This window comes from Oncorhynchus mykiss, chromosome 5 (assembly GCF_057628025.1).
Source record: "Oncorhynchus mykiss isolate SJ-2025 chromosome 5, ASM5762802v1, whole genome shotgun sequence".
Classification (NCBI taxonomy): Eukaryota; Metazoa; Chordata; class Actinopteri; order Salmoniformes; family Salmonidae; genus Oncorhynchus; species Oncorhynchus mykiss.
Genome location: NC_143026.1, coordinates 82,527,026 through 82,555,000, shown reverse-complemented (window position 1 = coordinate 82,555,000; position 27,975 = coordinate 82,527,026). Strand labels below are relative to the sequence as shown.

At 47.3% G+C, this 27,975-nt stretch overlaps 1 protein-coding gene across 2 annotated transcripts in view; it reads right to left on the bottom strand.

Annotated features, from left to right (window-relative positions):
• gmds (GDP-mannose 4,6-dehydratase) overlaps positions 1-27,975 on the bottom strand; it is a 248,505-nt gene that overhangs the window by 69,913 nt on the left and 150,617 nt on the right. For both annotated transcript variants that reach the window (XM_036978542.2, XM_036978541.2), the window contains one exon: positions 2,062-2,180. In XM_036978542.2, coding sequence (XP_036834437.1) covers positions 2,062-2,180 — 119 coding nt within the window. The remainder of the gene's footprint in view (positions 1-2,061; positions 2,181-27,975) is intronic.

Below are 27,975 nucleotides of genomic sequence, written 5' to 3'. Positions count from 1 at the left end.
GAGACAAAGAGAGGGGGAGGAATGGAGGGAGAGAAAGAGAGGGGGAGGAATGAAGGGAGAGAAAGAGAGGGGGAGGAATGGAGGGAGAGAAAGAGAGGGGGAGGAATGGAGGGAGACAAAGAGAGGGGGAGGAATGGAGGGAGAGAAAGAGAGGGGGAGGAATGGAGGGAGACAAAGAGAGGGGGAGGAATGAAGGGAGAGAAAGAGAGGGGGAGGAATGGAGGGAGAGAAAGAGAGGGGGAGGAATGGAGGGAGACAAAGAGAGGGGGAGGAATGGAGGGAGAGAAAGAGAGGGGGAGGAATGGAGGGAGACAAAGAGAGGGGGAGGAATGGAGGGAGAGAAAGAGAGGGAGAGAAAGAGAGGGGGAGGAATGGAGGGAGACAAAGAGAGGGGGAGGAATGAAGGGAGAGAAAGAGAGGGGGAGGAATGGAGGGAGAGAAAGAGAGGGGGAGGAATGAAGGGAGAGAAAGAGAGGGGGAGGAATGGAGGGAGAGAAAGAGAGGGGGAGGAATGGAGGGAGACAAAGAGAGGGGGAGGAATGGAGGGAGAGAAAGAGAGGGGGAGGAATGAAGGGAGAGAAAGAGAGGGGGAGGAATGAAGGGAGAGAAAGAGAGGGGGAGGAATGGAGGGAGAGAAAGAGAGGGGGAGGAATGGAGGGAGACAAAGAGAGGGGGAGGAATGGAGGGAGACAAAGAGAGGGGGAGGAATGGAGGGAGAGAAAGAGAGGGGGAGGAATGGAGGGAGAGAAAGAGAGGGGGAGGAATGGAGGGAGACAAAGAGAGGGGGAGGAATGAAGGGAGAGAAAGAGAGGGGGAGGAATGGAGGGAGAGAAAGAGAGGGGGAGGAATGGAGGGAGACAAAGAGAGGGGGAGGAATGAAGGGAGAGAAAGAGAGGGGGAGGAATGGAGGGAGAGAAAGAGAGGGGGAGGAATGGAGGGAGAGAAAGAGAGAGAGGAATGGAGGGACAGAAACAGGAATGGAGGGAGAGAAAGAGAGAGGAATGGAGGGACAGAAAGAGGAATGGAGGGAGAGAAAGAGAGAGAGTGAGAGAGAAAGGGAGATGTTCATAAGTAAATTGAGTGAAGGGCAACTCATAAACCACAGCTGTCCTGGGGTCTACCTCTTCTTCCCCCTCTATCACTCTTTAGATTTTATATTTCCCTCTTCCTCCTTCCTTCCTTTCGGTGTCTGTAGCAGACAAAACATGTCACTGACATCTGTCTGAATGACCAGCCTGTATCACAACGTCTGCAATGATCTGCCTGTACTACATCTCTGTAAGAATGATCTACCTGTACTACAACATCTCTGTCTGAATTATCTACCTGTACTACAACATCTCTGTCTGAATGATCTACCTGTACTACAACATCTCTGTCTGAATGATCTACCTGTACTACAACATCTCTGTCTGAATGATCTACCTGTACTACAACATCTCTGTCTGAATGATCTACCTGTACTACAACATCTCTGTCTGAATGATCTACCTGTACTACAACATCTCTGTCTGAATGATCTACCTGTACTACAACATCTCTGTAAGAATGATCTGCCTGTACTACAACATCTCTGTCTGAATGATCTACCTGTACTACAACATCTCTGTCTGAATGATCTACCTGTACTACAACATCTCTGTCTGAATGATCTGCCTGTACTACAACATCTCTGTCTGAATGATCTACCTGTACTACAACATCTCTGTCTGAATGATCTACCTGTACTACAACATCTCTGTCTGAATAATCTACCTGTACTACAACATCTCTGTCTGAATGATCTACCTGTACTACAACATCTCTGTCTGAATGATCTACCTGTACTACAACATCTCTGTCTGAATGATCTACCTGTACTACAACATCTCTGTCTGAATGATCTACCTGTACTACAACATCTCTGTCTGAATGATCTACCTGTACTACAAGATGGTGTGAATGTATACACACATATTACATTCGCAGGTGTGTATGTCTGACTTCGTACATCTCTGACGACTGATGTGTGTGTTGTGAGTATGTGTGTGCATGCATGTGTGTGTGTGTGAATATACTCACACAATGGTCTTGCCCACATGTTTGAAGGACTTCTCCACAAACTCCCTGACACTATGGACCTCCCCCGTCGCTATGACAAGGTCCTCTGGCTCCTCCTGCTGAAGCATCAGCCACATAGCCTGAGAGAGAGAGAGAGAGAGAGAGAGAGAGAGAGAGAGAGAGAGAGAGAGAGAGAGAGAGAGAGAGAAAGAGAGAGAGAGAGAGAGTGAGAAAGAGAGAGAGTGAGAAAGAGATGGAGAGAGAGAGAGAGAGAGATGGGGGAGAGAGAGAGAGATGGAGAGAGAGAGGGGGAGAGAGAGAGAGAGAGGGGGGGAGAGAGGGGGGAGAGATAGAGAGAGAGAGAGAGATGGAGATGGGGAGAGAGAGGGAGGGAGAGAGATGGAGAGAGATAGGGAGAGAGAGATAGAGGGGGAGGGAGAGAGAGATAGAGAGAAAGGGAGAGAGAAAGAGAGAGAGAGAGAGATGGAGAGAGAGGGAGGAGAGGTTAAACATATCACTGCTAGATCAGAGACAAACAGAGAGTGACACGTGATTGGTCACACAGATTGGAGTAGAACCAACATGTTCCTGTATCTGACAGAAAGGAAGTGAACCTGTGACCTCAGAGAGGGGCGTCCGCACCAACCATACCTCTGTCCTGACGTCACTGCAAAGGCTCATGGGGCACGTACCGTGGGAAAGGAGGAGAGAGAGCTCCCAGAGGCCCTTTGCACTGGCACACACACTCTCACATAGTATTTTATCATTCAAACACACTCTCACATAGTATTTTATCATTCAAACACACTCTCACATAGTATTTTATCATTCAAACACACTCTCACATAGTATTTTATCATTCAAACACACTTTCGCATAGTATTCTAATTGTCTTACACACACGCACAACGCTTGCATAGTATTTATTTTTATATTGACAGACAGACAGACAGACAGACAGACAGACAGACAGACAGACAGACAGACAGACTCCCATATAATGTTCACTTTCAAACAGACCTACTTTCTGAGATGATGTTGCTCTACAGGGATAAAAACAGTAAGATCAACCATCTTGACTTCTTGTTGTGTTCAGACTTGATCTCCAAGCCCTGATCTGGTCCATTCAGAGCACAATTATTATTAGTCTATATCTCCCAGATGAAAGCTGATAGTCCTGGGTCTGAGCTGCACTATATTAAACAGTCAGATGTGCATCCCAAATGGCACTCTATTCCCTTTATAGTGAACTATTTTTGACCAGGGCCTATGGGTAGTAGTGCACTATAAAGGGAATAGGGTGCCATTTGAGAGACAGTCAGAGAGGGTCTATACAGATGATGATTCCATAATATTTATGGTGAACTTGAGCCAAGAGGTCAGATCAGTTGACCCCTAACACATCCACCCTGATTACAGGGAGGGAGAAACACACACACACATGCAAAATATGCACACACGGGCGGACGGACTGATGTATTCACACACACCCTTCAGATTCCTGATGCTTAGAGCAGAATTCCAGACGGCAGACTAGGTACTGTAGGTGTGTGTGTGTGAGTGGCTGGAGTTGGCTGGTGTGGGTCCAGATTCCTACTTAGCTGACTAACACTCATCTCTCTGTTTCTCCTCTCAACACAGCTCTCTGAAGAGCACATCAGCATGCTTTATGGGCTGTAGCTGTGTGTGTGTGTGTGTGTGTGTGTGTGTGTGTGTGTGTGTGTGTGTGTGTGTGTAATAAGCCCATCAGCACGTTTAATGCGGTGCAGTTGGACACAGCAGCAGTTGGCCGTCTCGCTCCACACATTTGATCTCTTCTCCCTCTGCTCAAATTCTCACGCCGTGTATAAATCACTACCAGAATGAGATAACAGACCACCACACCGTGTATAAATCACTACCAGAATGAGATAACAGACCGCCACACCGTGTATAAATCACTACCAGAATGAGATAACAGACCGCCACACCGTGTATAAATCACTACCAGAATGAGATAACAGACCGCCACACCGTGTATAAATCACTACCAGAATGAGATAACAGACCGCCACACCGTGTATAAATCACTACCAGAATGAGATAACAGACCGCCACACCGTGTATAAATCACTACCAGAATGAGATAACAGACCGCCACACCGTGTATAAATCACTACCAGAATGAGATAACAGACCGCCACACCGTGTATAAATCACTACCAGAATGAGATAACAGACCACCACACCGTGTATAAATCACTACCAGAATGAGATAACAGACCGCCACACCGTGTATAAATCACTACCAGAATGAGATAACAGACCACCACACCGTGTATAAATCACTACCAGAATGAGATAACAGACCACCACACCGTGTATAAATCACTACCAGAATGAGATAACAGACCGCCACACCGTGTATAAATCACTACCAGAATGAGATAACAGACCGCCACACCGTGTATAAATCACTACCAGAATGAGATAACAGACCGCCACACCGTGTATAAATCACTACCAGAATGAGATAACAGACCGCCACACCGTGTATAAATCACTACCAGAATGAGATAACAGACCGCCACACCGTGTATAAATCACTACCAGAATGAGATAACAGACCGCCACACCGTGTATAAATCACTACCAGAATGAGATAACAGACCACCACACCGTGTATAAATCACTACCAGAATGAGATAACAGACCGCCACACCGTGTATAAATCACTACCAGAATGAGATAAGACCGCCACACCGTGTATAAATCACTACCAGAATGAGATAACAAACCGCCACACCGTGTATAAATCACTACCAGAATGAGATAACAGACCGCCACACATGCACTCACACCTGGAGAAGAGACTAAACCGTCTCTGTCTCGTATTAGATGCTCAGTCTCAATAAACCATTGCCGTTTCCCAGTAGTTCTCTCTCTCTCTCTCTCTCTCTGTGTGTGTGTGTGTGTGTGTCAGATGCCCCCTGTGAGGTGTGTGTGTATGCATGTGTGTGTAGGGAGGTGGGACGTTGAGTGTCAACACTGTCCCTCCTCAGCGGTGATGATGGAATGTTCATTACCCATAATTCCCCTGGGGTTCGGAGGCGGCTGTGTCTGGGGCACGTTTGGGGTCACCTGGCTACTGGGCTGATAGGTCCCCTGAGCCTAACTCCTGACCTCTCACCCTGTGACCCATAATGGCCTTCCCAGACTGCCACACTAGAGACCAGCCAATATCTGTGTATGATTGACAGACTGGTTAATCTATACATCAGGGTATGCTTCTGTCCAATTTCTCTGTTCTTCCGTGAACTGTGTGTGTGTGTGTGTGTGTGTGTGTGTGTGTGTGTGTGTGTGTGTAATGCAGATTCATTGATTTCAGTGTTGAATGACTCAGACCCTTGTTTGATTGGGAATATCATCAGCAACAGGAAGCGAGTTCCTGACTAAGTCTGCCACATTTTAAGGAATCGGGACTGTGGCCACATGACCAGAAATCTCCATCCTCATGTGGCTAGAAGACATTATTATCACAGGAAAGACTAAACTTTCAAACACAGTGACATCAATGCAGTAATAGTTTTTTGATCATTTGACAGGTGGCTTATTTTGAATCCAAATGAAAGCGCTAATTCACAGTACTGTTCCTTCCCCTCTGGGCTCTATTGATAAATGTAGAACAGAGTGAACTGAATGTGTGTGATGATTATATGTGTGTGTCTGTGATGATGTACTTTGGGAATGAAGGTCAGTGTGTCTCTCAGCCAGAGAAAATGTTTACTACAGGAGTTGAGTGATGTGCTGTACACTCATTTTTTTACCAGGATAAGTAATAAATATGCTAACGTGAACGCCTGCCTGCGTCTCCTTCCCCACTTCCTCCACCCCCCCTCTCTCAGGGTTGATGTGCATCATTAGCTGGCTGATAAACTGCTGTAAGGTTCACACAGAGCTCTCTTTCCTGTGCACATGACTTGACCATTCCCTGAACTCCACCTCCTCCCCTCTACACCCACCCTAGCTCTGGCCAAACCTCTACCCCTCCACCCCTCTACACCCACCCTAGCTCTGGCCAAACCTCTACCCCTCCACCTCCACCCCTCTACACCCACCCTAGCTCTGGCCAAACCTCTACCCCTCCACCTCCACCCCTCTACACCCACCCTAGCTCTGGCCAAACCTCTACCCCTCCACCTCCACCCCCTACACCCACCCTAGCTCTGGCCAAACCTCTACCCCTCCACCTCCACCCCTCTACACCCACCCTAGCTCTGGCCAAACCTCTACCCCTCCACCTCCACCCCTCTACACCCACCCTAGCTCTGGCCAAACCTCTACCCCTCCACCTCCACCCCCTACACCCACCCTAGCTCTGGCCAAACCACTACCCCTCCACCTCCGCCCCTCTACATCCACCCAGCTCTGGCCAAACCTCTACCCCTCCACATCCACCCCTCTACACCCACCCTAGCTCTGGCCAAACCCCTAACCCTCCACCCCTCTACACCCACCCAGCTCTGGCCAAACACCAGTGTGGTGGAGAGAGATGCTGGCCTCTCTCCCATCTCATAACACCAGTGTGGTGGAGAGAGATGCTGGCCTCTCTCCCATCTCATAACACCAGTGTGGTGGAGAGAGATGCTGGCCTCTCTCCCATCTCATAACACCAGTGTGGTGGAGAGAGATGCTGGCCTCTCTCCCATCTCATAACACCAGTGTGGTGGAGAGAGATGCTGGCCTCTCTCCCATCTCATAACACCAGCGTGGTGGAGAGAGATGCTGGCCTCTCTCCCATCTCATAACACCAGTGTGGTGGAGAGAGATGCTAGCCTCTCTCCCATCTCATAACACCAGTGTGGTGGAGAGAGATGCTGGCCTCTCTCCCATCTCATAACACCAGTGTGGTGGAGAGAGATGCTAGCCTCTCTCCCATCTCATAACACCAGTGTGGTGGAGAGAGATGCTGGCCTCTCTCCCATCTCATAATACCAGTGTGGTGGAGAGAGATGCTGGCCTCTCTCCCATCTCATAACACCAGTATTGAGCCTTACTACTGCCTAACTGTACTCTGCCCGAAAGTCATCTCACTCACAGTTACATCATCCACTAAGGGTCTGGGTTTCTGGAGAGTGTATCTATCACTTCACAACTGTGAAAATGGATCCTGTGCAAAGGAAGGCCTCTTTAACTTTATAATCTACCTGAAACCGTATAGAGTCTGTATTGTTATTGACTTCAAACCTATCCGTTTTGTGATAAATAATCCATATTTACATACATTTGTCATGAAGGAATATGGTCCCAGGGCCTTACATTTCCTTTCCCAGAGCACTAGGTACCAATAAAGTTTTTTTGGATCATAACAGAATCAGCCCCAGCCTGCCAGCTCCACCCCTAACTACTGATAGGAGACTAAGATTAAAGACTTAACTTTACAAAATCACTCATACTGACACACACACGCACGCGCGCGCGCACACACACACACACACACACACACACACACACACACACACACACACACACACACACACACACACACACACACACACACACACACACACACACACACACACACACACACACACACACACTCTTACCAATGTTGCCAGCTAAAAGCATGTTCTAGCTCAAGCCTAATGGACGTCATACGTTACTGTTATCAGCACGAACCTGCGGACCGACATCCATCATGGCAACCGTTTCCTGGATACGCTTGCAATCAGCGGCCGCCATCTTGTACCCAGATTAGGCAAATAGTATTAAAATTACAGCTCCAAAATGGAGTCATGGAGCCAGGGCCTCAGTAGCTGAAATATCATATGACCCAGGCCTGATAACCTCCTCCTAGTATACTGTAGAGAAACACTGTGCTGCTCTCTTTACCCCCCCCCCTCAGCAGGCATAAGTCATATGTGAGTAGGAAGGGGGTTAAGACCTCATATTCTACCTAAGTCAGGGCATCAATCATGGCTGCTTTCCCATATATTTCCAGCACAAGAGGCAGTCCCTATATAGTATGCTCACTAACTCTCTAGGTCCTGAATCCAAACCGGTCTGGAACCAGATTCTCTGCTGAATGGAGTGAGTCATGACTGCAATTAGCAGCTGTCAATCAAGTGTTTTCACACAGGCCCACACATAGCCTGGGACCAGAGCTGTTTGTGCAGTCTGGCCAACTCCTATGATTGCTGGTGTGACAATGACCATAGGAATTGGAAAGACAGCACAAAGAGATCTGGGACCAGGCTAAGGTGAAGCAGGGTGAAGTGATAAGAGAGGAGTAGACTGGTCCAGTCTTGGCAGGACATTGTGTTCTCAGTGACATACAGGTATTGAAAAGATGAGCATATTTGGCACAAAGAGTCAATAAAGATGGGATAAAGAGTAAGTGCTGCGTCTTTGATGTGAGTGAGTGAGTGAGTGAGTGTGCGTGCGTGAGTGTGTGTGCATGAGTGAGTGAGTGTGTGTGCGTGAGTGAGTGTGCATGCGTGAGTGTGTGTGCGTGAGTGAGTGTGCATGCGTGAGTGAGTGTGCATGCGTGAGTGTGTGTGCGTGAGTGAGTGTGCATGCGTGAGTGAGTGTGTGTGCATGCGTGAGTGAGTGAGTGTGTGTGCATGAGTGAGTGAGTGTGTGTGCGTGAGTGAGTGTGCATGCGTGAGTGTGTGTGCGTGAGTGAGTGTGCATGCGTGAGTGAGTGTGTGTGCATGCGTGAGTGAGTTAGTGTGTGTGCATGAGTGAGTGAGTGTGTGTGCGTGAGTGAGTGTGCATGCGTGAGTGTGTGTGCGTGAGTGAGTGTGCATGCGTGAGTGAGTGTGTGTGCATGCGTGAGTGAGTGTGTGTGAGTGAGTGAGTGTGCATGCGTGAGTGAGTGTGTGTGAGTGAGTGTGCATGCGTGAGTGAGTGTGTGTGAGTGAGTGTGCATTGGTGAGTGAGTGAGTGTGCGCGAGTGAGTGTGCGTGAGTGTGTGTGCGTGAGTGAGTGTGCGTGCGTGAGTGAGTGTGTGTGCGTGAGTGAGTGAGTGTGCATGCGTGAGTGAGTGTGTGTGCGTGAGTGAGTGAGTGTGCGTGCGTGAGTGAGTGTGTGTGCGTGAGTGAGTGTGCATGCGTGAGTGAGTGTGTGTGCGTGAGTGAGTGTGCATGCGTGAGTGAGTGAGTGTGTGTGAGTGAGTGAGTGAGAGTGCGGGAGTGAGTGAGTGAGTGAGTGTGTGTGCGTGAGTGAGTGTGTGTGCGTGAGTGAGTGTGCGTGCGTGCGTGAGTGTGTATGCGTGAGTGAGTGAGTGTGTGTGCGTGAGTGAGTGTGCATGCGTGAGTGAGTGAGTGTGTGTGCGTGAGTGAGGGAGTGTGCATGCGTGAGTGTGAGTGAGTGTGCATGCGTGAGTGAGTGTGCATGCGTGAGTGAATGTGTGTGCGTGAGTGAGTGTGCATGCGTGAGTGTGAGTGAGTGTGCATGCGTGAGTGAGTGTGTGTGCGTGAGTGAGTGTGTGTGCGTGAGTGTGTGTGTGTGCGTGAGTGTGCATGCGTGAGTGAGTGAGTGTGTGTGAGTGAGTGAGTGTGCGTGCGTGAGTGAGTGTGTGTGCGTGAGTGAGTGTGCATGCGTGAGTGAGTGTGTGTGCGTGAGTGAGTGTGCATGCGTGAGTGAGTGAGTGTGCGTGAGTGAGTGAGTGTGTGTGCGTGAGTGAGTGTGCATGCGTGAGTGAATGAGTGTGCGTGAGTGAGTGAGCGTGCGTGAGTGTGCGTGCGTGAGTGAGTGTGCGTGCGTGAGTGAGTGTGCATGCATGAGTGTGTGTGAGTGAGTGTGCGTGAGTGAGTGTGCGTGAGTGAGTGTGCGTGAGTGAGTGAGCGCGCATGAGTGAGTGTGCGTGCGTGCGTGAGGGAGTGAGTGTGCGTGCGTGCGTGAGTGAGTGTGCGTGAGTGAGTGTGCGTGCGTGAGTGAGTGAGTGTGCGTGAGTGAGTGAGTGTGCGTGCGTGAGTGAGTGAGTGTGCGTGAGTGAGTGTGTGTGCGTGCGTGAGTGATTGAGTGATCCAACTGAGGAATAGAGTGGAGCGGACATGAGGAACTGAGGTATAGAGTGGAGCGGACATGAGGAACTGAGGAATAGAGTGGAGCGGACATGAGGAACTGAGGAATAGAGTGGAGCGGACATGAGGAACTGAGGAATAGAGTGGAGCGGACATGAGGAACTGAGGTATAGAGTGGAGCGGACATGAGGAACTGAGGAATAGAGTGGAGCGGACATGAGGAACTGAGGAATAGAGTGGAGCGGACATGAGGAACTGAGGAATAGAGTGGAGCGGACATGAGGAACTGAGGAATAGAGTGGAGCGGACATGAGGAACTGAGGAATAGAGTGGAGCGGACATGAGGAACTGAGGAATAGAGTGGAGCGGACATGAGGAACTGAGGAATAGAGTGGAGCGGACATGAGGAACTGAGGTATAGAGTGGAGCGGACATGAGGAACTGAGGAATAGAGTGGAGCGGACATGAGGAACTGAGGAATAGAGTGGAGCGGACATGAGGAACTGAGGAATAGAGTGGAGCGGACATGAGGAACTGAGGAATAGAGTGGAGTGGACATGAGGAACTGAGTTATAGAGTGGAGCGGACATGAGGAACTGAGGAATAGAGTGGAGCGGACATGAGGAACTGAGGAATAGAGTGGAGCGGACATGAGGAACTGAGGAATAGAGTGGAGCGGACATGAGGAACTGAGGAATAGAGTGGAGCGGACATGAGGAACTGAGGAATAGAGTGGAGCGGACATGTCCGACAGTTGTTCTTTGTCTGGTGGTTCTTCCCGTGCTCAACTAGCTGGATTAACAACAGTGATACACACACAAACCACACACACACCCTCCTCACTCACTCACTCACTCACTCACTCACTCACTCACTCACTCACTCAGTACAGTTGTCACCCTAAGGGCTGTGTCAGGTGAGCTTGTAACCATGTAGATATGCAAAGCACCTGGAGAAATTCAGAGCTTTAATAAACATCCATACAATAGATCATTATAAAGGACAAAGCACCTGATTTTATGGTGACTTGGCCACCCTGCCTAGACACTACATGACTACTAAGTCATGTCATATTTATATATTTAGTCCTAGTTCTAACAGAGTCATTTAAAATGGTTTAAAAACATGTTAGGCAGTGTTTAGCCAGTGAGACACAGAGCCCACTCTCTATACCTGCACCGCTCTGATTCAACATTTCAGTTGAATGCATTCAGTTGTACAGCTGACTAGGTATCCCCCTTCCCTTCATGTATACAACATGGCATTTATAGTGTATGGAAAAGTCAGGAACCCCTTTGAAGGTAAATTCTACCATCAAATAGATATGCTGATATTCCAATAATTCCTCATATTCGGTATAGGTTCCACTCCCTCAGGTGGGTTCTATTTCCCAGAAAGCTCATTCATACATGTATAGCCACTCTGATGTATTGCCTCTATAGAACATAGTCCATACCATGATCTACCATAAGCACCGATCAGGTCTAAACACCATCATTGACTGTTATTTAATAATAATTATATAGCTTTTCAAACCAGACAGTCAGAGATAGGTTACTTTGAACAATTATGATTGAGGGCAAGAGACAGGAGACAGAGAGGAGAAAGACTGGAGAGAGACCGGAGAGAAAGACAGGAGAGAGACCGGAAAGAAAGACAGGAGAGAGACCGGAGAGAAAGACAGGAGAGAGAGGAGAAAGACTGGAGAGAGACCGGAGAGAAAGACAGGAGAGAGACCGGAGAGAAAGACAGGAGAGAGGAGAAGGGCTGGAGAGAGACTGGAGAGAAAGACAGGAGAGAGAGGAGAAAGACTGGAGAGAGACCGGAGAGAAAGACAGGAGAGAGAGAGGGGAGAGAGCGAAACAGGAGAGAGCGAGACAGGAGAGAGGGGAGAGAAACAAGAGAGAGAGAGGAGAGAGACAAACTTAAGGAAAGATTTGACTCTGTACACACTCAGTGAGCACAGCCTTGCTATTAAGAAAGGCAGCCGTAGGCAGACCTGGCTCTCAAGAGAAGACAGGCTATGTGCACACTGCCCACATAAAAAGGTGGAAACTGAGCTGCACTTCCTAACCTCCTGCTAAATGTATGACCATATTAGAGACACATATTTCCCTCAGATTACATAGACCCACAAAGAATTAGAAAACAAATCCAATTTTGATAAACTCCCATATCTATTGGGTGAAATACCACAGTGTGCAATCACAGCAGCAAGATTTGTGACCTGTTGCCACAAGAAAAGGGAAACCAGTGAAGAACAAACACCATTGTAAATACAACCTATATTTATGTTATTTATTTGACATTTTGTACATAAACTATTTGCTCATTGTTACAACACTGTATATAGACATAATATGACTAGGGTTGCACATTTTGGGAATATTCAGAGGTGGAAACTTTCCGTGGGAATTAACAGGAATATATGGGAATTCATGGGAATATATGCAAATTAATGTGAATACCATTTAAATGTAGATGTTTTTTGTATTGGGTATATTTACCATATAATATGGAGACAGAAACATAAACATTTTACCTTATCATAAGTAGACATAATTGCAAATGATTAAATCCTTCCAATAGAAATAAAAAAAACTATCTAGTAACAAATTGAACTTTAATTAAATGAGTTGACTATTCACATGGGATGATTTCACTGAACAACAAAAGAAAGGGAATATTAAATGATCCCCAACTATCCACCGCATCTCCCAAGAACGCTTTCAATATACATCTGTAAAATGTTAGTCTAGAAACTAAAGCTTTGGTTGTCTTCCTCTCAGGTTTCCATGTCTTCTCCCTGGACCTCCTCAATGTCCACCTCTTGGACATCAGACTCTGAGGCCTCATCTTCACTGTCACTTTCCAACCTTGTTGAGGATGGCTCGTTGTCAGGCTCAAAAAGCCTCAAATTTGCCCGGATGGCCACCAACCTTTCAACCCTTGTATTGGTCAGCCTGTTGCGTGCTTTGGTGTTTGTGTTCCCAAACGAGGACCCGTTGCACTCTGATGTGGCTGATGTTGGTGGGATTTGTAGGATGATGGAGGCAACAGGGGAAAGAGCCTCAGATCCACAAAGTCCCTTCCACCAGGTGGCTGATAAGATATGTTGGCACGAGCCATATTGCATCTTCACCCCAAAGCCCTTGCTTGGAAGTGTACTTCGCCAGACTGCCATGAACCTTGCCCTCATCCAGAGACAAGCCTTGTTGGACTCTGCACCAGACAGGATGCTCTTGCCAGCATACTTGGGGTCCAACATGTATGCTGCGGTGTATATGGGCTTCAGACAGAAGCTTTTTGATGTATTTCAGAACTGCAGTTTCCTCTGCTTGGAGCAACAGTGAAGTGGGCTGGGCAGTACGAATTTTGTCTCTTACATCTGCAAGCAGAGTCTGAACATCAGGCAGGATGGCATTGTCTCTCTCAATCTGTGAAATGGCTACTGCTATAGGTTTCAGGAGTTTCACACTGCTTACCACTCTCTCCCAAAATAGATCATCCAGGAGGATCTTCTTGATGGGGCTGTCCATATCGACAGACTGTGATATGGCCATTTCTTGAAGAGACTCCTTCCCCCTCCTTCCTCCTTCCCACTCCTTCCCTGACTGTCAAACATGATGACAACACCACCCCAACAGGTGTTGCTGGGCAACTTCAATGTGGTGCTCTTATTCTTCTCACTTTGCTAGGTGAGGTAGATTGCTGCTATAACTTGATGACCCTTCACATACCTAACCATTTCCTTGGCTCTCTTGTAGAGTGTATCCATTGTTTTCAGTGACATGATGTCCTTGAGGAGCAAATTCAATGCATGAGCAGCACAGCCAATGGGTAGGAGTCCTCTAATTTAGATCAAGCAGCCTTCATGTTCGCAGCATTGTCTGTCACCAGTGCAAATACCTTCTGTGGTCCAAGGTCCTTGATGCCTGCCTTCAGCTCATCTGCAATGTAGAGACCGGTGTGTCTGTTGTGTCTGTGCTCTTGTAGAATACTGGTTGAGGGGTGGAGATGTTGTTAATTATTCATTGCTCACGAACATTCGACCACCCATCAGTGATGATTGTAATACAGTCTGCTTTCTCTATGATTTGCTTGACCTTCACTTGAACTCTGTTGAACTCTGCATCCAGCAAATGAGTTGATAAAGCATGTCTGTTTGGAGGGGTGTATGCTGGGTGAAGGACATTCAGAAATCTCTTCCAATACACATTGCCTGTGAGCATCAGAGGTGTACCAGTTGCATACACAGCTCAAGCAAGACATTCATCAGCATTTCTCTGACTACATTCCCCCATTGAGTAAAAAAAACTTCTGATTCCAGGAGGACCATGAGCTGTACCTCGAATAGAAGTAGAGGGACTTTTTTCAGAGGTTGCTTGTTGTGAGCACTGAGGGAACTTTATGCACTTGGCCAGATGATTCTGCATCTTTGTTGCAATTTTCAAATATAATTTGGCACAGTATTAGCAAATGTACACAGCTTTTCCTTCTACATTATCTGCAGTGAAATGTCTCCACATATCAGATAGTGCCCGTGGCATTTTCCTGTAAAGATTAGAAAATAATTGTAAAAAAAAATATATATACCGTGCTTCTACACCTGCATTGCTTGCTGTTTGGGGTTTTAGGCTGGGTTTCTGTACAGCACTTTGAGATATCAGCTGATGTAAGAATAGTTATATAAATACATTTGATTTGAAATACAATTCCATGTACAGATAAATAGTTAAGTAGTTAGATAAAACAACTCCTTTGTAAGTAACATGTTTTAAAATGAAACATGTATGGAAACAGGTGAATTAACACTCAGTTAGCAGGCTCAAGCAAGCTAAAACCCACATGGTAGCAAAAACTAATTAGCAGAAATTGTTAACAAGTTAGAAATGATTTAAACACACTTTGCTGTAGGCTACTATTTACTAGTTAACAAAAAATCATGCATGTCTTGTAAAATATATTCACCCCACCCAGTATTGTAATCAAAACTTACCAGAAAGCATGTAGTCCTTGGCTCAGACAGTGTAGTAGGGTGTGCTCAATAGCATCTCATTAGTGTGCAAGATCTTTTTCACTCCGGAAGCTTTATCTGGACACGGTTCGTCAGGACCTCCAACAGCCAAAGCTAAGTAGTAACATTAACATGATGCCTTCTAATTGCAGTCACTGTACTCATAATATACAGGAGAACGATCGCCTTACGGCGAGGATAGCTGTGCTGCAAGCCCAGTTTCAGACGCAATCGTTAGGCAAGGGTAATTTATGTGTAGGAAAGGATGAAACAGCGTCTGTGCCACCAGTAAGTACAGATAGTAGTATAAATCCCCTGGCACAGTCCCCGCAGCCGGACAACTTTCTCACGGTTTCTGGAAGGAAATGCTGTAGGAATGCTCAACGGGTGTCGCTCATTCAGCGGACAGAAACTTTCAACCGGTTTTCCCCATTAAGCAGCGGGTCGGAGTCAGAGGCCGAGTCTTCTCTTGTCTCTACTCCTCCCGTTATGGGGTCTGAGACGCCGAAGCTTCCCACCATTAGCTCTGACAAATTGAAAACTCTAGTCATTGGCGACTCCATTTCACGCAGTATTAGACTTAAAATGAATCATCCAGCGATCATACACTGTTTACCGGGGGGCAGGGCTACCGACGTTAAGGCTAATCTGAAGATGGTGCTGGCTAAAGCTAAAACTGGCGAGTGTAGAGAGTATAGAGATATTGTTATCCACGTCGGCACCAACGATGTTAGGATGAAACAGTCAGAGATCACCAAGCGCAACATAGCTTCAGCGTGTAAATCAGCTAGAAAGATGTGTCGGCATCGAGTAATTGTCTCTGGCCCCCTCCCAGTTAGGGGGAGTGATGAGCTCTACAGCAGAGTCTCACAACTCAATCGCTGGTTGAAAACTGTTTTCTGCCCCTCCCAAAATATAGAATTTGTAGATAATTGGCCCTCTTTCTGGGACTCACCCACAAACAGGACCAAGCCTGACCTGCTGAGGAGTGACGGACTCCATCCTAGCTGGAGGGGTGCTCTCATTTTATCTACCAACATAGACAGGGCTCTAACTTCTCTAGCGCCACAATGAAATAGGGTGCAGGCCAGGCAGCAGGCTGTTAGCCAGCCTGCCAGCATAGTGGAGTCTGCCACTAGCACAGTCAGTGTAGTCAGCTCAGCCATCCCCATCTGTGCCTCGACCTAGGTTGGGCAAAACTAAACATGGCGGTGTTCGCCTTAGCAATCTCACTAGGATAAAGACCACCTCCATTCCTGTCATTATTGAAAGAGATCATGATACCTCACATCTCAAAATAGGACTACTTAATGTTAGATCCCTTACTTCAAAGGCAGTTATAGTCAATGAACTAATCACTGATCATAATCTTGATGTGATTGGCCTGACTGAAACATGGCTTAAGCCTGATGAATTTACTGTGTTAAATGAGGCCTCACCTCCTGGTTACACTAGTGACCATATCCCCCGTGCATCCCGCAAAGGCGGAGGTGTTGCTAACATTTACGATAGCAAATTTCAATTTACAAAAAAAAAAATGACGTTTTCGTCTTTTGAGCTTCTAGTCATGAACTCTATGCAGCCTACTCAATCACTTTTTATAGCTACTGTTTACAGGCCTCCTGGGCCATATACAGCGTTCCTCATTGAGTTCCCTGAATTCCTATCGGACCTTGTAGTCATAGCAGATAATATTCTAATCTTTGGTGACTTTAATATTCACATGGAAAAGTCCACAGACCCACTCCAAAAGGCTTTCGGAGCCATCATCGACTCAGTGGGTTTTGTCCAACATGTCTCTGGACCTACTCACTGTCACAGTCATACTCTGGACCTAGTTTTGTCCCATAGAATAAATGTTGTGGATCTTAATGTTTTTCCTCATAATCCTGGACTATCGGACCACCATTTTATTACGTTTGCAATTGCAACAAATAATCTGCTCAGACCCCAACCAAGGATCATCAAAAGTCGTGCTATAAATTCACAGACAACACAAAGATTCCTTGATGTCCTTCCAGATTCCCTCTGTCTACCCAAGGACGCCAGAGGACAAAAATCAGTTAACCACCTAACTGAGGAACTCAATTTAACCTTGCGCAATACCCTAGATGCAGTTGCACCCCTAAAAACTAAAAACATTTCTCATAAGAAACTAGCTGCCTGGTACACAGAAAATACCCGAGCCCTGAAGCAAGCTTCCAGAAAATTGGAACGGAAATGGCGCCACACCAAACTTGGAGTCTTCTGACTAGCTTGGAAAGACCGTACCGGGCAGTACCGAAGAGCCCTTACTGCTGCTTGATCATCCTATTTTTCTAACTTAATTGAGGAAAATAAGAACAATCCGAAATTCCTTTTTGATACTGTCGCAAAGCTAACTAAAAAGCAGCATTCCCCAAGAGAGGATGGCTTTCACTTTAGCAGTGATAAATTCATGAAAAGATCATGATTATTAGAAAGCAAATTACGGACTCCTCTTTAAATCTGCATATTCCGTCAAAGCTCAGTTGTCCTGAGTCTGCACAACTCTGCCAGGACCTAGGATCAAGAGAGACGCTCAAGTGAGTGACAGGAAAGTGAGAGACAGGAAAGAGAGTGACAGGAAAGAGAGAGACGGGAAAGAGAGAGACAGGAAAGAGAGAGACAGAAAAGAGAGAGAAAGGAAAGAGAGTGAGGAGAGAGACGGGAGAGAGAGAGAGACAGGAAAGAGAGTGACAGGAAAGAGAGAGACAGGAAAGAGAGAGACGGGAAAGAGAGTGACAGGAAAGAGAGTGACAGGAAAGAGAGAGACAGGAAAGAGAGAGACAGGAAAGAGAGTGACAGAAAAGAGAGAGACAGGAAAGAGAGTGACAGGAAAGAGAGAGACGGGAAAGAGAGATGGGAAAGAAAGAGACAGGAAAGAGAGTGACAGGAAAGAGAGAGACAGGAAAGACAGTGACAGGAAAGAGAGAGACGGGAAAGACAGTGACGGGAAAGAGAGAGACGGGAAAGAGAGAGATGGGAAAGAGAGAGACAGGAAAGAGAGTGACAGGAAAGAGAGAGACAGGAAAGACAGTGACAGGAAAGAGAGACGGGAAAGAGAGAGACGGGAAAGAGAGAGACAAGAAAGAGAGTGACAGGAAAGAGAGAGACAGGAAAGAGAGAGACAGGAAAGAGAGTGACAGGAAAGACAGTGACAGGAAAGAGAGAGACGGGAAAGAGAGAGACGGGAAAGAGAGAGACAGGAAAGAGAGAGACAGGAAAGAGTGTGACAGGAAAGAGAGAGATGGGAAAGAAAGAGACAGGAAAGAGAGAGACAGGAAAGAGAGACAGGGAGAGACATAGGAGACACACAGAAGAGATACAGGAGAGAGAGTGACAGGAAAGAGAGAGACGGGAAAGGGAGAGACAGGAAAGAGAGAGAGGGGAGAGACATAGGAGACACACAGAAGAGACAGGAAAGATAGAGACGGGAAAGAGAGAGACAGGAAAGAGAGAGAGGGGAAAGAGAGAGACAGGAAAGAGAGAGGCAGGAAAGAGAGAGACAGGAAAGAGAGACGGGAAAGAGTGAGACAGGAAAGAGAGAGACAGGGGAGAGACATAGGATACACACAGAAGAGACAGGACAGAGAGAGACAGGAAAGAGAGAGGAGAGACTCCCTAACAGTTTTCTGCTATGAGCTCCAGTCGTGTCTCATCCATTCTCTGTCACAACTTCACACACTCTCTCATCCCTCCATCCCAGCCCCATGCTCTTTCATCCCTCCATCCCAGCCCCATGCTCTTTCATCCCTCCGTCCCAGCCCCATGCTCTCTCATCCCTACATCCCAGCCCCATGCTCTCTCATCCCTCCATCCCAGCCCCATGCTCTTTCATTCCTCCATCCCAGCCCCATGTTCTTTCATCCCTCCATCCCAGCCCCATGCTCTTTCATCGCTCCATCCCAGCCTCATGCTCTCTCATCCCTCCATCCAAGCCCCATGCTCTTTCATCCCTCCATCACTAGCCCCATGCTCTTTCATTCCTCCATCCCAGCCCCATGCTCTTTCATCCCTCCATCCCAGCCCCATGCTCTTTCATCCCTCCATCCCAACCCCATGCTCTTTCATCCCTCCATCACTAGCCCCATGCTCTTTCATTCCTCCATCCCAGCCTCATGCTCTCTCATCCCTCCATCCCAGCCCCATGCTCTTTCATCCCTCCATCCCAGCCCCATGCTCTTTCATCCCTCCATCCCAGCCTCATGCTCTCTCATCCCTCCATCCCAGCCTCATGCTCTTTCATCGCTCCATCCCAGCCCCATGGTCTTTCATCCCTCCATCCCAGCCCCATGCTCTTTCATCCCTCCATCCCAGCCCCATGCTCTTTCATCCCTCCATCCCAGCCCCATGCTCTTTCATCCCTCTATCCCAGCCCCATGCTCTCTCATCCCTCCATCCCAGCCCCATGCTCTTTCAGCCCTCCATCCCATTCCCTTCCCCCTCCTCTCTCTTTGTCCCTCAGTGCAGGCAGGGCCAGGGTGAGGAGTGAGTCAGTGAGGACTGGCAGCGCTGTGAACATGCTGAACCAGACTAGAGCCTTAATCTAGACCAGACAGTCCTGGGACAATCCAAACCATGACTTAGAGAAAACTATGACTTCCAGCTAATTATGATTTACAAGAGAGAAAGCGAGAGAGAGAGAGAGAGAGAGGGAGAGTGAGAGAGAGGGAGAGGGAGAGAGAGTGAGAGAGAGAGTGAGAGAGAGAGCGAAAGAGAGAGAGAGAGAGAGAGAGAGAGAGAGTGAGAGAGAGAGAGAGGGGGGGAGAGAGAGAGTGAGAGAGAGGGGGGAGAGAGAGAGAGAGAGAGAGAGAGAGAGAGAGAGGGAGAGGGAGAGAGAGTGAGAGAGAGAGTGAGAGAGTGAGAGAGGGAGAGAGAGAGTGAGAGAGAGGGAGAGGGAGAGAGTGAGAGAGAGAGAGAGAGAGAAAGAGAGAGAGCGAAAGAGCGAGAGAGAGAGAGAGAGAGAGAGAGAGAGGGAGAGAGAGAGAGAGAGAGAGAGAGAGAGAGAGAGAGAGAGAGAGAGATAGAGAGAGAGGGAGAGAGCGAGAGAGAGGGAGAGAGATAGAGAGAGAGAGAGAGAGAGAGAGAGAGAGAGAGAGAGATAGAGAGAGGGAGAGAGCGAGAGAGAGGAGAGAGAGAGAGAGAGAGAGAGAGAGAGAGAGAGAGAGAGAGAGAGAGAGAGAGGGAGAGAGAGAGCGAGAGAGAGGGAGAGAGCGAGAGAGAGGGAGAGAGATAGAGAGAGAGAGAGGGAGAGAGAGAGAGGGTGAGAGAGAGAGGAGAGAGAGAGAGAGAGAGAGAGAGACACTAAGTTAACTTTCCCAGGCCCCATCTAAAAGGTGCACATTTCATCCAAATGGCGGAGCAGTGATTTTTAGCAGGACATTTCTTTTCTATTTTTAGTGAGCACTGGAAGTATTTACCCTCCCCACTCTCCTCCTCTTCTCTCCTCCCTCTTTCTCCCTCCTCCTCTTCTGTCGTGTTTTGACCAAAACAACAAGACTGCAGCATTTTTCCTTGTCAGATACAGACTGTCTGGACATCAGAGAGACAGGGCTATATTTACACACTGACCTCACCCTGTACGCACACACACCCTCTCAGGGATGAAGCAGGCTTACAGATTACCACTTCTCCGTTTTATTTGGTCGACTGTGAGCGCTGTTGGCTGTTCCTAACGGTTGTCGTTGGCAGCGGTTGAACCGTGAACACTCGTTCGGTGAAAAATCAACGGTTCCGGTTCTCCAGTGATAGAGAGGGAACCGAGACAGAGGGAACCGAGACAGAGGGAACCGAGACTGAGGGAACAGAGACTGAGGGAACAGAGACTGAGGGAACCGAGACTGAGTGAACAGAGACTGAGGGAACCGACACTGAGGGAACCGAGACTGAAGGAACCGAGACTGAGGGAACAGAGACTGAGGGAACCGAGACTGAGGGAACCGAGACTGAGGGAACTGAGACTGAGGGAACTGAGACACGCTGATAGACTTCAACTGTTAATCCAAACGCCACAGACTGAGGTGGAATTGGACAGAAACACGATACACACTCAAAATGCCATTTTAGTTCCTTTCCTTCTATAACACTGGAGTACACAAATACAACACACACACAAACACAGCCTTTCCCCTGACACCAGAGCCATGGCAATAAATCAAAGACAGGCATATTCTCTTAAATATGCACATTGCATTAACTAAGCCATTAACCAGGCTGGGCCTCCACTCATCCAGGCTCTGATATAACTACAGTATGACATGTACATCTAAACATAGCTATATATATATATACACACACACACACACACACACACACACACACAAACACACACTGAATTTGACCTTTTGCTCTGAACAGTTAGCCATCAGTAAATAGTATTTCCATGTTTTCATCAGGGCTCTATAAAGACATTGACTATTCAAGACCTAAACATACACTCCAACCCAGACACACACACGCATGTGCGCACACACATAAACACACAAAATGATCCCTGCTCAATGTAATGTGGACAGAACTGCTGTTCTTCAAGGGCTAGCGATAGCTACATTTTTACACAGTGAGAACATGGGAAACACATTTCTCAAAGGAGCCCTCTCATACAATGTGGGGGTGTGACCATTTTCGGGAGGACCGGAATACACACAGCACACACACACTCTAGATAGTTGAATATAGTAGCTATAGGCTAATCTCTCATGGCGTGGATTATGAATAGGCAGTGTATGTGGGGCTAGAGAGGATGTGAAGTGTGTTTAAAATAAACATTACACACACACACACACTGACTGACTGACTGACTGTCTGATAGAGTCAGTAGTTATGGCCAGTGGTGTGGTGGTGGAGAGTGTTGCAGCGCGGACTGAAGCTCCGCCAGAAAACTCTTCATTTATTTCCTCTTCTTCGAGGCGAGAGGAATAAAAACAAACAGAAAGAGGGGGAGGAGAAAGGAGAGGTGGAGAGGAGAGGGGGAGAGGAGAGGTGGAGAGGAGAGGGGGAGAGGAGAGGTGGAGAGGAGAGGTGCAGAAGAGAGGGGGAGAGGAGAGGTGGAGGAGAAAGGAGAGGTGGAGAGGAGAGGGGGAGAGGAGAGGTGGAGAGGAGAGGGGGAGAGGAGAGGTGGGGAGGAGAGGTGGAGAGGAGAGGGAGGAGAGGAGAGGGGGAGAGGTGGAGAGGAGAGGGGGAGATGAGAGGTGGAGAGGAGGGGGAGAGGAGAGGGGGAGAGGAGAGGGGGAGAGGAGAGGTGGGGAGGAGAGGTGGAGAGGAGAGGGGGAGAGGAGAGGGGGAGAGGTGGAGAGGAGAGGGGGAGATGAGAGGTGGAGAGGAGAGGTGGAGAGGAGAGGGGGAGAGGAGAGGAGGAGAGGAGAGGGGGAGAGGAGAGGTGGGGAGGAGAGGTGGAGAGGAGAGGGGAGAGGAGAGGTGGAGAGGAGGGGGAGAGGAGAGGGGGAGAGGAGAGGTGGAGAGGAGGGGGAGAGGAGAGGGGGAGAGGAGAGGTGGAGAGTAGAGGGGGAGAGGAGAGGGGGAGAGGAGAGGTGGAGAGGTGGAGGAGAAAGGAGAGGGGGAGAGGAGAGGAGAGGGGAGAGGAGAGGGGGAGAGGATATGTGGAGAGGAGAGGTGGAGAGAGAGAGGGGGAGAGGAGAGGTGGAGGAGAAAGGAGAGGGGGAGAGGAGAGGTGGAGAGGAGAGGGGGAGAGGAGAGGGGGAGAGGAGAGGAGGAGAGGTGGAGAGGAGAGGTGGAGAGGAGGGGGAGAGGAGAGGGGGGAGGAGAGGTGGAGAGGAGAGGGGGAGAGGAGAGGGGGAGAGAGAGGTGGAGAGGAGAGGGGGAGAGGAGGTGGAGAGGAGAGGGGGAGAGGAGAGGGGGAGAGGAGAGGGGGAGAGGAGTGGGGGAGAGAGACATGAATGCTGCCTCTCAACTCAACTGACCAGCCAGTCACTGTTTATATTGACTCCCATATCTATATGCATTTCAGACTCCCTACGGGCAGAATAATCACAGCACTGTGAGGAGGAAGCCATGTCCTCCGATCTGAATTTGAGACTGTAGGTTTAAAAGTAGACGTATCATTCAGTACCAGGCATGCTGTGGGAGTATGTGTATGCATAGCACTATCAGTGATTGATAAAGATTGTATGAAGGGTCTGACATAGGGTGAGAGAGCAGTTGGACTATCGATATTGTAGTCTGTAGGTCAGTTGGACTTTGGGTATTGTAGTCTGTAGGTCAGATGGACAATGGATATTGTAGTCTGCGAGTCTGGCTCTGATAAAGGGGAGTGAGATAGAGAGATGTGTCTAAACTGAGGGAGTGCTCTTGTCTACTTACTACATCAGAGAAGCGATAACGCTGTATGTAATTATTCAAATCGAACCAGATAGCTGTGTGTCTGTGTATGAGAGAGAGAAAGAGAGAGAGAGAGAGAGATTGTAGAAGAGAGAGAAAAAAGTGAGAACCAGGGAGAGAGAAATATCAGGCAAGGTTCTGTAAGATAAGTCATTTAATCTCTACCAACGGTTAAAGTGAGAAACCAGAAGCAGACAGAGGAGTGAGGAGGGAGTATGGTTAACTGTGTCTCCAGCTGTCAATCAAATGCTTCTCTCTCTAATTGCATTTCCAGACTTCCTGTGTGGTGCAGGTGAACTATGACTTTTGACCCACACACAACCCCTGACCACTATACAGAGCCTCAGACCAACACTGACATTTATAAAGAGACTCCCTTTACATCACAACCTTCACATAACACCTATAAAGACTCTCCTCCTTCCTCTCTCACTTCCTCCAATTCTCTCTCTCTCTCCTTCCAATTCTCTCTTTCCTCCCAATTCTCTCTCTCCTCCCAATTCTCTCTCTCTCCTCCCAATTCTCTCTCTCCTCCCAATTCTCTCTCTCTCCTCCCAATTCTCTCTCTCCTCCCAATTCTCTCTCTCTCCTTCCTATTCTCTCTCTGTCCGTCATTCAACATCTCTTTTTTTCTCTTCAGGTCAATCTTTTAGTACTCGTCTATCTTTCCTCGTCTCTTCCCACATTCCTTCGTTCCTCCAGTGTTTCCCCTATAATTTTCCTGAGGTGAGGTGTGTGTTTTGAGTCAGGCTCTCATCCCAGTGGAGAGTTAACTCATGAGATGTTATCAGGCTGTTTACCCTTTACACTCCCCCACAGCGGGCGGCCCATGGCTAACAAATTGAACAATTCAGAGCAGGTGTGTGTGTGTGAGACTCACTCAGCACTGCCATGATAAAACTCAGCAGGAGGGAATGCAATAGTTACCCTATTTGGGCTTTATGGAAGTGCCCCCTCCCTCGATCTTCACTCCGTTCCTCCTTCCCTCTCTCTCCCTCCATCCCTTATTCCCTCTCTGCCTCTCTCTTACCTCCCTCCCTCCTTCCCTCTCTCCCTCGCAGGTGGAAGCTCAGCCTCTTTCCCCTGGGTAAAAGGGGGTGCAGACAGAGGCCCAGCCTGTAAACATTAAGGGTATTTTGTCACATATTTAAGAAAGCTGTTAGTGTATTTATAGGGGTGCAGAGGCCTCACTATGGCTGCCGTGGAAACAGTAGACATATTGGATTGATTATTAGGCCTAGGAGGAGAGCCGGGCCCAAATCAGCTGACACTAAAACACTGACACGGACAAGGAGTGTATAACTCACACAAAGAACAGTGTGTAAGGGTGTGTGTGTGAGAGTGAGTTGGAGAGAGAGAGCGCGAGCATGCAAGTATTAGTGTGTGTGTGCACGTGAGTGTAAGAGTGTGTGTGTATGTTCCTCTGACGTGGTTCAGATAGAGCTGATACCCAGGTGGGCTGTCACAGAGGAAACTATCTGCTTTTCATTTATTACCACAGCACCCAGAACAAAGAGCAGTGTGTCTATGTGAACGACAGTTTGTGTGTGTGTGTTTCTGTGTGCATGCGCTAGTGTGTGTATGTGAGCACATGTTTATGTGTGTGTGAGTGTGTGTTTGACTTTTTCCCTCCATAATTCTGACACAACACTGCTAAAATATAAACTTGCGTGGGAATCAGAGGCCTATAGGGACAGGTAGCAAATCACACAGTCATCTTTTCTCAGCAAAAAGTGGGAAGAAACATTATTTGAAAAACATTATTACCAATGGCCCCCTTGTCTAGCTGAGTCACAAATCACATCCTAATTGTTATTTAGTGCACTACTTTTGATCAGAGCCCTATGGGCCGAGGTCAAAGTATTGCACTATATAGTGCATAGGATGCCATTTGAGAACCAGCTACCCCTCTCCCATCTGATGTGCCGTTGGAGGTTCATTGGTGTTATCTGACTGTTGCAGCAGGGGCTTAGAACATAGAACAAACACACACACTGCTTCCTGAAAACAGAGTTGACTTCCTGTTATTGTTTATTAACAGAAGCTATCCCAGTGTACCTGCCATGGCAACCCTCATTCTCTAACACCTCTCTCTAATGAAAATGAATATTATTATTGTAATGCTGATGATTGACTTACAGTCAGGAGGACAGATACTGAGGTAGACGAGTACAGGGCTCAATTAACACACATAAGTATCAACACGTATCCATCACGACACAGAGAACTAAGGAGACAAACATTCCAGTGTTATCACAGTAGTAACACTATCAGATCAGTCATTGTTGATAGTCATACTATATGGTGAGATGTGTAGTGTGTCAGAGCAGTAAACAGTAGAGGAGTATGTGAGAGAGACAGAGCTGGAACACAATGGCTCCGCGTGTTGGGGAAGCACAGGAAACAGGTGCCTTGCCCCCGGGACTAAGAGGGATGGGATGGGACGGGACAGGGTGAGGGGAGCAGGGTGTGAGGGGCAACCATCTGTTTGATTTGGGCTCTTTCATGAGCCACCCTGTGGTGAGAGTGAGTGAGAGAGAGAGATATGGTCTGAGCCTAAACCACTAGACACTTTGGAACACAAAGATTTACTCTCATCCTGGAATATACAAGGTTTGAGGTCATCTGCCTTTGGCCTAAACAGCAGGAACCCAGACTTCATCAAAGTAATTGGAAATACAGACATTGTCATCCGACAAGAAACCCGGTAGAGAGGAGAAGGACCCACTGGTTGCCCTCTAGGTTACAGAGAGCTGGTAGTCCCATCCACCAAACTACCAGGTGTGAAACAGGGAAGAGACTAAGGGGGTATGCTAATTTGATATAGAGCAGACCTAATCCACTCAATTAAATTAGTGAAAACAGGAACATCTAGAAATGACTGAGGTAATGATCTCAACAGAGAAACATTTCTTCATGTGTCCTACCTATATACCCCCAATGGAATCCCCATACATTAACGATGACAGCTTCTCTATCCTAGAGGCGGAGATCAACAATTTCCAGGTACTAGTCTGTGGTGACCTAAATGCCAGAACTGGACAAGAACATGAAATTCTTAGCATACAAGTGGACAAACACATACCTGGAGGTGACAGCATTCCCTCCCAAATATTCCCCCCTAGACCAAATTATGACAATTAGACCTACAGCTCAACCCTTGGCAGTAGTACTGTAGACTACTTTATCACTGACTTCAACCCAGAGTCTCTCAGAGCGTTCACAGTCAACCCACTGACACCCCTATCAGATCACAGCAAAATCACAGTCTACTTGAACAGAGCAATACTCAATCATGAGGAGCCAAAGGAACTGAATAATATTAAGAAATGTTATAGATGGAAAGTATTGTAGAAACCTACCAAAAAACAACTAGGAAAAAAACAAATTAAATTGCTTATAGACAACTTCCAGGACAAAACGTTTCACTGTAATAGCAAATATGTACTCTTGGCAGTAGAAAACCTAATATATATATATATATATATATATATATATATATATATATATATATATATATATATATATATATATATATATATAGTGCCTTGCGAAAGTATTCGGCCCCCTTGAACTTTGCGACCTTTTGCCACATTTCAGGCTTCAAACATAAATATATAAAACTGTATTTTTTTGTGAAGAATCAACAACAAGTGGGACACAATCATGAAGTGGAACGACATTTATTGGATATTTCAAACTTTTTTAACAAATCAAAAACTGAAAAATTGGGCGTGCAAAATTATTCAGCCCCTTTACTTTCAGTGCAGCAAACTCTCTCCAGAAGTTCAGTGAGGATCTCTGAATGATCCAATGTTGACCTAAATGACTAATGATGATAAATACAATCCACCTGTGTGTAATCAAGTCTCCGTATAAATGCACCTGCATTGTGATAGTCTCAGAGGTCCGTTAAAAGCACAGAGAGCATCATGAAGAACAAGGAACACACCAGGCAGGTCCGAGATACTGTTGTTAAGAAGTTTAAAGCCGGATTTGGATACAAAAAGATTTCCCAAGCTTTAAACATCCCAAGGAGCACTGTGCAAGCGATAATATTGAAATGGAAGGAGTATCAGACCACTGCAAATCTACCAAGACCTGGCCGTCCCTCTAAACTTTCAGCTCATACAAGGAGAAGACTGATCAGAGATGCAGCCAAGAGGCCCATGATCACTCTGGATGGACTGCAGAGATCTACAGCTGAGGTGGGAGACTCTGTCCATAGGACAACAATCAGTCGTATATTGCACAAATCTGGCCTTTATGGAAGAGTGGCAAGAAGAAAGCCATTTCTTAAAGATATCCATAAAAAGTGTTGTTTAAAGTTTGCCACAAGCCACCTGGGAGACACGCCAAACATGTGGAAGAAGGTGCTCTGGTCAGATGAAACCAAAATTGAACTTTTTGGCAACAATGCAAAACGTTATGTTTGGCGTAAAAGCAACACAGCTGAACACACCATCCCCACTGTCAAACATGGTGGTGGCAGCATCATGGTTTGGGCCTGCTTTTCTTCAGCAGGGACAGGGAAGATGGTTAAAATTGATGGGA